We start from the raw sequence: 8,428 nt of genomic DNA, 5'->3' as shown, positions 1-8,428 counted from the left end.
AACAGTGTTGTAAATACAACTTAACCACTGATTTCTAGTCGTGTCCTCTTTTGGAAGACCAAACAAAGTATTTTCGGTTTTGCAACGAAACATACATCGTCTTCACAACATGGCGGCGGCGGCAGCAGCAACAATGAGAAAGGAAAACTTGAAATCGCATCATATGACCCCTTTAATTGAAGATATAACTTCTAATATAATTTGTTTGCTGTTGATTTTAGTGGTGAAATGTGATCTGGGCAGATTCCTGACTGGATCCTGTTTGTCTTTCAGTCATTCAGCCGGCTCGTCTGGATGCTGCACCTGTACAGGTGTGTCCTCCTCACACTCTCAGGCATCTGCCTCTGACGTCACAGTCTGCTGACATCACATGACCCAGTGAAGCGTGTCAGACGGATCTCGCTGCAGGTGACAGCAGGAACAGGTGTGTTCTTACCTTTGCCATCTGAGCCTGAACTCCGCTGGTCTTCAGAGCGCTGACGGCTTTCTGAGCAGCAGCAGGGCTGTCAAAGTCCACAAAGCCATAGCCTGAGAGAAAGACAAGCACAACATCAGCTTAAATACACAGCACACATAAACCGAGAAGGGCAACACACAGTTTTGACCTGAACAAACATGGTGTACTACAGTAACAGGGTGAAACTAAAAACACCCATGTACCATTTCAGCCTAAAATAATAATAATAATAATAATAATAATAATAATAGAAAAATAAACTAAAGAAAGCACATTTTAGGAACAATAAATATGTAATATATATTTAATAATAATAATAATAATAATAATAGAAAAATAAACTAAAGAAAGCACATTTTAGGAACAATAAATATGTAATATATATTTAATAATAATAATAATAATAATAATTATTATTATTATTATTCATATTCTTTACATATTCATTACATATTCTATTTTGTATATTTTTTCCTTTAATTTCCTTTATTCTCAGTGGAACAAAACTAAACTAAACTAAATGAAATGAAATGAAATTAAAAATGAAATGAAATTAAAAGTTAGTCCCCTCTCAAGTGATCTTACATTAACAGTTCAAGTACTATTTATTTTATCTTCCATTATAAGATACTTTTGAGTAGGATAAATTAATAATGTGACAAATACACCCATAAACTGAGTATTTTGTGTAAAACTTTTGTGTAATGCTGCATCCAACATAAAATGATTTAGATCACATTCATCCATGCAAAATGTTTTGGAAAGGGTTAATGAAAACTGAAACTCAGTTACTGTAAACAACGGAACTTCTCGTAACAAGGAATGATGTGATTTACAGAAAAACACACAATTTAGTATAAAATAAAAATGCAAGACTCAAAGGATCCTAAATGACACCATCTAATGTGTGCACTGATGTTTTTTGATACACAAATCACCAGCAGACACAGAGCCTCCCGTGAGCGTGTTGCAAATACAAACTGTGTATTGGGTAAAGACCCTTTCAGGGCAGGAGGAAGCAAAGCTCTGCATGTAGAGAGCATCTTATCTCAGTAAGTGTGCTGTGAGTCATATATCAAGAGAAGCGCTGCACTATCAGTGTTTGCTTCCCCTAATGAGAACAATTAAACAGACACGAGGAAGCCGATCCAAGACAAGTCCTTACGTTTAGCTCCACCCTTGACACTCCTCTGCCGCTATATTTAATCAGCCAACAGGTCAAACCACAAACGCACAACATCCTGACTAATAGCTCAAATATATGTGACAAAGAAACACTCACTACACGCAGCTATGATCCATCCGCACAAGTAATAACGATAGTCTTTTGCTAATATACTGTATATGGATTTGCTCTGAAACTACATGAAAGAGTGTTTCATAAAAAAGAGGAACCAACATTTCAACCAAATATAAAATACATTTATATTTTCCAATATACCAACACAGAGAAATTAAGAACATATTCCTACACCTTTTTTACAGAAAAATGGAGAGTCTACTGTAAGCACTGTTGAGTGATTAATTGAACCAGTTTTAAATTGATTCACTGAAATGGACACTTTGAACTGATCCATGTAAAGTTAACCCTATAAGGCCTCTAAATGATCAGCATGATCAACTTTGCTGAAAAACATTGCACACAATCTTTCTTTCATCGTCTGATTGAGAGTTTAGGCTTTTTTAGCGAGTAAAAGGTCTTTTAATATAATTGCATAAATGCCCACCTTCAGCTTGTGCTTCACGTGTCTTTTCGCTGTGAAATCTTTACTGATTTTTATCAAGTAAACGCAAGAATAACTTTTATATTGTTAGTAATATTTCAAGATGAACACTTACTGGACTGAAGTCATTTTTTACTTGATTACCCATCATTGTTTTTTAGAAAAATCATGTTCAAATTTGAGTCTTTTGAGGAACGTTAATTTGTTCATCTCTCAATCATCATTGTATTGCATTGCATTAAATGTTTTGATCATAAAACTTAGCATTTAAATATCATCTTATTAAGACATTATTGGAGAGTGACAGTTTGGGCCTCTGAATAAAACTGAGCTGTTTTTTTCTCCATATTCTCACTATATCATACTATATGAGCCATAAAAGCCAAATGGATCAAATATGATACTTGACAAATGCACATGCAAACTTTCTTTTAATATATTTTGTTCAATAAACTGTTCAAAAATGACACTTTTCTGACTATTATTAACCAGACTTAACCAACCTAACTGTAAAACTAGTCTAAACTAGAATCATTAATCAAACAAAAAGCTTATTTTTACATTTCCAGCAAAATCATGTAACTATATAAGCTTGAGCAGTTTGATGTGAAAGTGAAAGTCAGGCTCTGCTGGTTAAACTATGGGTTGGGTCGGTCGTTCAGTCACATTTAGATCATTTGCATTCGTGCATCACTGTGATACTCTGGGTTAATATTTTCCATCTGGCTTCTTTAGATTCGGCAGGGTTGAGGAGTGCCGGACTGAAGCCGCTCCATCAACACCCTCCTCCTCAGGCTCGACTGAAATTACTCAGCACATAAATTATCCACAGCGCTGTGACTAAGCCACAATCTCCGAGGCAGTCGTGCCCCCGAGGTGCCAAAACCAGGAACGGAGCCAGATCCTGGACTACAGCGGCCTGGAACAAACCCCAGAGGCCTCAGTCAAGACAGCGTGTGCTTACAGATGAGAAACTCGTATTTGCACGCACTTATATAATATATTGCAATGCCTTTGTTGGCAATATATGGACGCCTGTTTCTGCCACATGATAAAAACATAAAAAAGGTCATTTTGACTTTTTATCTCAAAATTTTGACCTTCATTCCCACAATTCTGACTTCTATTCTCATAATTCTGAGTTTAAATCTCACAATTCTGACAGTTACTAAATCAAACAATATGTGTATGTATCCATATCATACTTTTTTGTAGGGATGCACTGAATGTTCGGCAACCGAAATTATTCGAATAAGCCGAATAAGCAAAAAGGCAGAATAATATGTATATAATAGGCACGCACTAATGCAGCAAACATGTCGGCAGTGTGAAAGTATTTCAAACTATCAGAGAAAGACGCAGAAATCATTACAAGCATGAAGCACCGACAGCGAGAGACTGTTTAGAGAATGTTTTAAAATAATTCTCTTCTGCTCAGCAACACTCTTAAAAATAACGGTGCTTCAAAAGGTTCTTCGCGATGCCATAGAAGAACCATTTTTGGTTCCACAAAGAACCATTCAGTCAAAAGTTCTTTAAAGAACCATCTATTTCTTACCTTTTTATAATCTGAAGAACCTTCTTTCGCCACAAAGAACCTTTTGTGAAACAGAAAGGTTCTTCAGATGTTAAAGGTTCTTTATGGAACCATTTAGACAAAAAGGTTCTTCTATGGCATCGTGAAGCACCTTTATTTTTAAGAGTGAAGGCTGCCTTTATTTGTACAGTAAAAAATACATGCCTGATTCAAGCCTCAAAAATGGCCAAAAAATATTATTTTACTAACTTATTCATTTGAAGTTAAATTGTGCTTTGTTGGTATAATGTCTGCTAGAATGTTAAAAAAATGTTCAGTTACGTAAATATTTTTAAATTGTTGTTTTGTAATTGATTTTTTACTTGAAAAGCAGGACAAAACAGTAAAAAGCACATTTTGGCTATTTAATTTATGCAATGGTGAAAAAAATAGGTCTACATGGGGGAAAAATGCAGAAAACCGTGTTCAGTATTCGGCCTTTGGCCCAGTGTTTCATTTTGTTCGGCTTCGGCTAAGAATTTTCATTTCGGTGCATCCCTACTTTTTTTGTCTTATTTCACCAATGCCAAATTCAAACCTACACCTTGGTTGAAATTATGGTTTTCCTGATATATATCACACTTTTAAGGTATTTCAGAGGAAATAAATACATTTTGAGATGTATTGAAGATTATCAAAAGGCTGAATTTTTTAGATCTACCCATATATACAATGTCAAGGTTGCAGCTCAACGGTAGTGAATCATGACGTGACTCTGATGAAAAGCACTATACACAAGCGGAGGACCAGATAAAAACACTTTGTGGTTGGTCGAAATCACAGTATAAGATGCAACCAAGTCAAAAATCACTTCTATGCAATGTTAATACATGACTATACACCATGAGCTGATCCATACATTTATGGCTGGCAAAATATGTCATATAGAGGTTGCATGTTTCATGAATGATGAGATTCATGAAAATGAATAAAAGCCTGAATGTGCACTATATTGAAATGCTACTGAATGTCCAGTTTTTCAGCAGCCTTGGTTCTAAAGTATTTCTTCCAATTCGTTTTTTTTCCTATAGTAAATTTAAGAAATTTGGCAAGCAAACATGATTTTTATTTACTTATCTATTTGTATTTTTCTACAAGGAATGACATGTACAGATAACAGGCACATTATTTTTATAACATACAATGTTTTTTATTATCATTTAAAATGGGTTTTTCCATGAAGAAATGAGCAGGATTTATACTCGGCACTTTACTGCAAAATCAGCTGCGTTTTTCATTATCTCAGTCATAAGAACCATTTTCAGGATCTGTTTTAATTAAAAGTTGATGTGCACATCCATACAATGTGATGATTCTGAATCTACTGAATTAAGCAGCTCTCAGAGGAATATGACATCTCATCTTAGCACAAAACTCTAAACTGCACAGATTCTGAGCCACAGAAATCAGAACATACACATACATACCTTTGCATCTGTTTGTGGCTTTGTCTAAGATGGCCTTGGTTGATACGATTTTTCCATATCTATAACAAGAACACACAGAGATGGGTTAAGAATTTTGAAACACACACAGATATAAATGGCTCAGTTTAAATGTTAACCTATATGTACCACGGTTATTATCTAACTAAAACTAAAACCATTAAAAACAATTTAATGACTTGAAAGAAAATAAACGCTATCTGAAATAAAATAAAACAAAAAAAACATACATTTAAATTTCAGCTAGTTGCCAAGGTAACATTTCTCAGTTTTGTCTATTGTAAGCTGAAGTACTAAAATAACTAAAAATAAATATATATATATAATTATAAATACAATAATTAATTAAAAACAAAAAACAAAACTATATAGACTTACTTAAAAAAAAAATACAAAAACAAAAAAAATACAAAAACTTTCAAATTCAAATGAAAACAAATATATATGATAATATTATATATTATATTAAATTATTATATACTATTACTGCTATATTGACACTATAATAGCATATCAAATAAAAAAAATACTGATGTACTTGCATACAATTACTGAAGAATGGAAACAGCACAATTAAATCATTCACAAAACTGCTTACATTTGCTAAATATATTGTGAATATATTTAATATGTCACTAGTTTGAATGCATTTCTTTATTACAGTTGCTAAGTGAACATACAAAATACCTGCAACAATATTTGAAACGAGAAGATAGTGGGCAAGTGACCAAGCTATCTCTTTAACACTTTTTGCCTAAAACACTGAAAAGGAGTGAATCTTTAACCATGCGTCGTTGTATTCTGGTATATTCTGTACACTTCTAAGACAGAAACGAGCACTGCAAGAGGCGTCGTCTCTGGAGGAGAACAGAGCGGGCAAAGGAGTCCTTGGGGGAAATGTGATTGATTTATGAGGAAGTTATAAAAACTGCAGTGGAATGCTGTAAGGCACATGTGAGTGAAAACATGACCTTTGACCTCACAGCACGGGCACCAACACAACCTCACGAGCCACAGCCACCGATGACGAGAAAAAAAGGGTCATTAAGTGCTTTCAATTAATAACCAAATAGGAAAGACTTCATGAGATTTGAAATCCAATTACAGCAGATGAGCCGTGCTTCAATCAAAAGCTTGAAGGCGTTAAGTGGCAGAAAGAGAAAGTAATTCAATGCTTTTTAGCCACTTTTTCAATGTCTCGGTTTGGCAAGCATTTTTCCCATTGGGATTTAAAAAAAGAGTTTGTTAAAGAGTTTCACAAGCCGTGATCCAAACCAAGCAGCTGTGAGGAGATTTACAAAATTACATACTTTGATCTGAAGCAAAAAAAGTGCTTGAAAATCGGAGAGAAAGACAAAGGTGCAAGACCGTACTTAACAGTTTTAGTGGGGGAAAGAACTACAATCCCATGCAGCACTGTGAATGACATAACTGAAACAAAAACAGCTAAATATATAACTAGTGATGTAAAGATGTCAAATTTTGTTTATTTGACAAATATAAACACAAACACACATATACACAAAAATATTTAAGAAGTTCTTTTTTGCGTGCTTTGCTTGTTTCGATGAAGATTTCTCTGTAGAATCATGGGTAATGTAGTTTTTTTCTGATGTTAAACACCATTCTTTTAAAAAATAAGCTGAAATAATGCGGCTGATGGCTTCAACAAATGCATATACCATCGATTAACATCCTCGTAGCTCACGGTATGTCTGTCGTAATGATTTATAAGTTACTGTTCAAAATCAATTCTCCAGTGGAGAAAATGAATGGGATTTTTACTTCCAGAAGCTGACTGTAGCGCTCTATAATCACAAAAATACACAGCATACAAACCCGATTCCAAAAAAGTTGGGACACTGTACAAATTGTATGAAATTTAAAATCAACTTATTTTTCCCTTAAAATGATAAATTTTCTCAGTTTAAACATTTGATATGTCATCTATGTTCTGAATAAAATATTGAAATTTGAAACTTCCACATCATTGCATTCTGTTTTTATTCACAATTTGTACAGTGTCCCAACTTTTTTGGAATCGGGTTTGTACACAAATACTGAATAAATACATTTTTCATCCATTCTAAACAAAGAATATAAGTGATGCTGCATTGGAAATTAACCAAAGTAGGCATATTTTTACGTAGGCAGCTCACTAGGTTTTGTAACAGAGCGAACACGTTATGAAAAGTTGACAAATGTCATTCATTAATCTCGTTGTCCGGAGAGAAAGCACAATAGCGTTTATGGGCCTTTTTATGTGCTTCATCGCCCGGTTTACCGGAAAACGACGAGGCCATCAGGAGGAAAAACCCGTCCTAATAGGCCGCCTCTCCATTAGCTTCCGCTGAAAATCTATTACAATTGAATTGCAGCGGCCAGACGGTGGAGGAAAGGCCGAGAGACGGATAGAATGTAGTTTCTGAGAGGAGGAACAATGTGACTGGTGTTTCACCTGCCATTTCAACCCCAGACTTGATCCCATTAGAGAGCTCTAGTTTCCCTCCACCAGAAGCGTATTGATCTCCATAGTAAGAGCTCAGGGCTGTGTTTCATTACTCGGCTTAAGCAAACATCAGCAGCCCGTTCTGCTCTGTGAATACAGTCTTCATATAAACACATGTTGAGATTAACAAGAAATGCACAATATTTGGTGACCATAACAGCACTGGTATGTTAAATAAACAATACAGATTTACAATACAAATTTAATTTTAGGTCATTCACGAACACTGCATGAGGATTTTTTTTTTTTAAGTATTGAGCTCAAATAGTCTCAAAAGTAATGCATTCACTAAATATATATCCACGCACAACAATTTGCAAATGCAGATTCAAAACTCAATTCAGATTGTGAAACTAGTCAAATGACACAGTCTTTAGGAAACAGCACAATAAAATCAATTTCCAAATTGCAGAAACATTCAGAAATGTGCAAACACACTCGCGTATTTATGAACTGTGTTTTGCATTTGTGAATTTTACTTTCAAGTCAAGTCAAGCCATACAGATTATGAATGTAAATTTGGTTGTGCATTTGCAAACTGTATTTCTGAAAACTAATTAGTTCATGAGCTTGCGAATTTGCAAATATAAAAGCTTTTTTTGTGAATGTGAATTAGCATATGGATTTAAATTATTATTATTTTGGAAATACATTAATCAGAAAAATATTTTGAGCTAAAATAGTGTATATATACATACACACACACACACATATATA

The 8,428-nt window shown here is 34.4% G+C and overlaps 1 protein-coding gene across 3 annotated transcripts in view; it reads right to left on the bottom strand.

Annotated features, from left to right (window-relative positions):
• The window catches only part of LOC107663836 (RNA-binding motif, single-stranded-interacting protein 1-like), an 82,270-nt gene that overhangs the window by 25,973 nt on the left and 47,869 nt on the right, over nucleotides 1-8,428 (bottom strand). For all 3 annotated transcript variants that reach the window (XM_016454187.1, XM_016454195.1, XM_016454203.1), the window contains exons 3-4: nucleotides 5,185-5,243; nucleotides 437-528 (exon numbers count right to left, since the gene is read on the bottom strand). In XM_016454187.1, the coding sequence (XP_016309673.1) occupies nucleotides 437-528; nucleotides 5,185-5,243 (151 nt within the window). The remainder of the gene's footprint in view (nucleotides 1-436; nucleotides 529-5,184; nucleotides 5,244-8,428) is intronic.

This window comes from Sinocyclocheilus anshuiensis, unplaced genomic scaffold (assembly GCF_001515605.1).
Source record: "Sinocyclocheilus anshuiensis isolate Anshui unplaced genomic scaffold, SAMN03320099.WGS_v1.1 scaffold81, whole genome shotgun sequence".
In the NCBI taxonomy this organism is placed as follows: domain Eukaryota; kingdom Metazoa; phylum Chordata; class Actinopteri; order Cypriniformes; family Cyprinidae; genus Sinocyclocheilus; species Sinocyclocheilus anshuiensis.
Note: the sequence above shows the minus strand (reverse complement) of the source record. Positions and strands in the feature narration are given on the sequence as shown.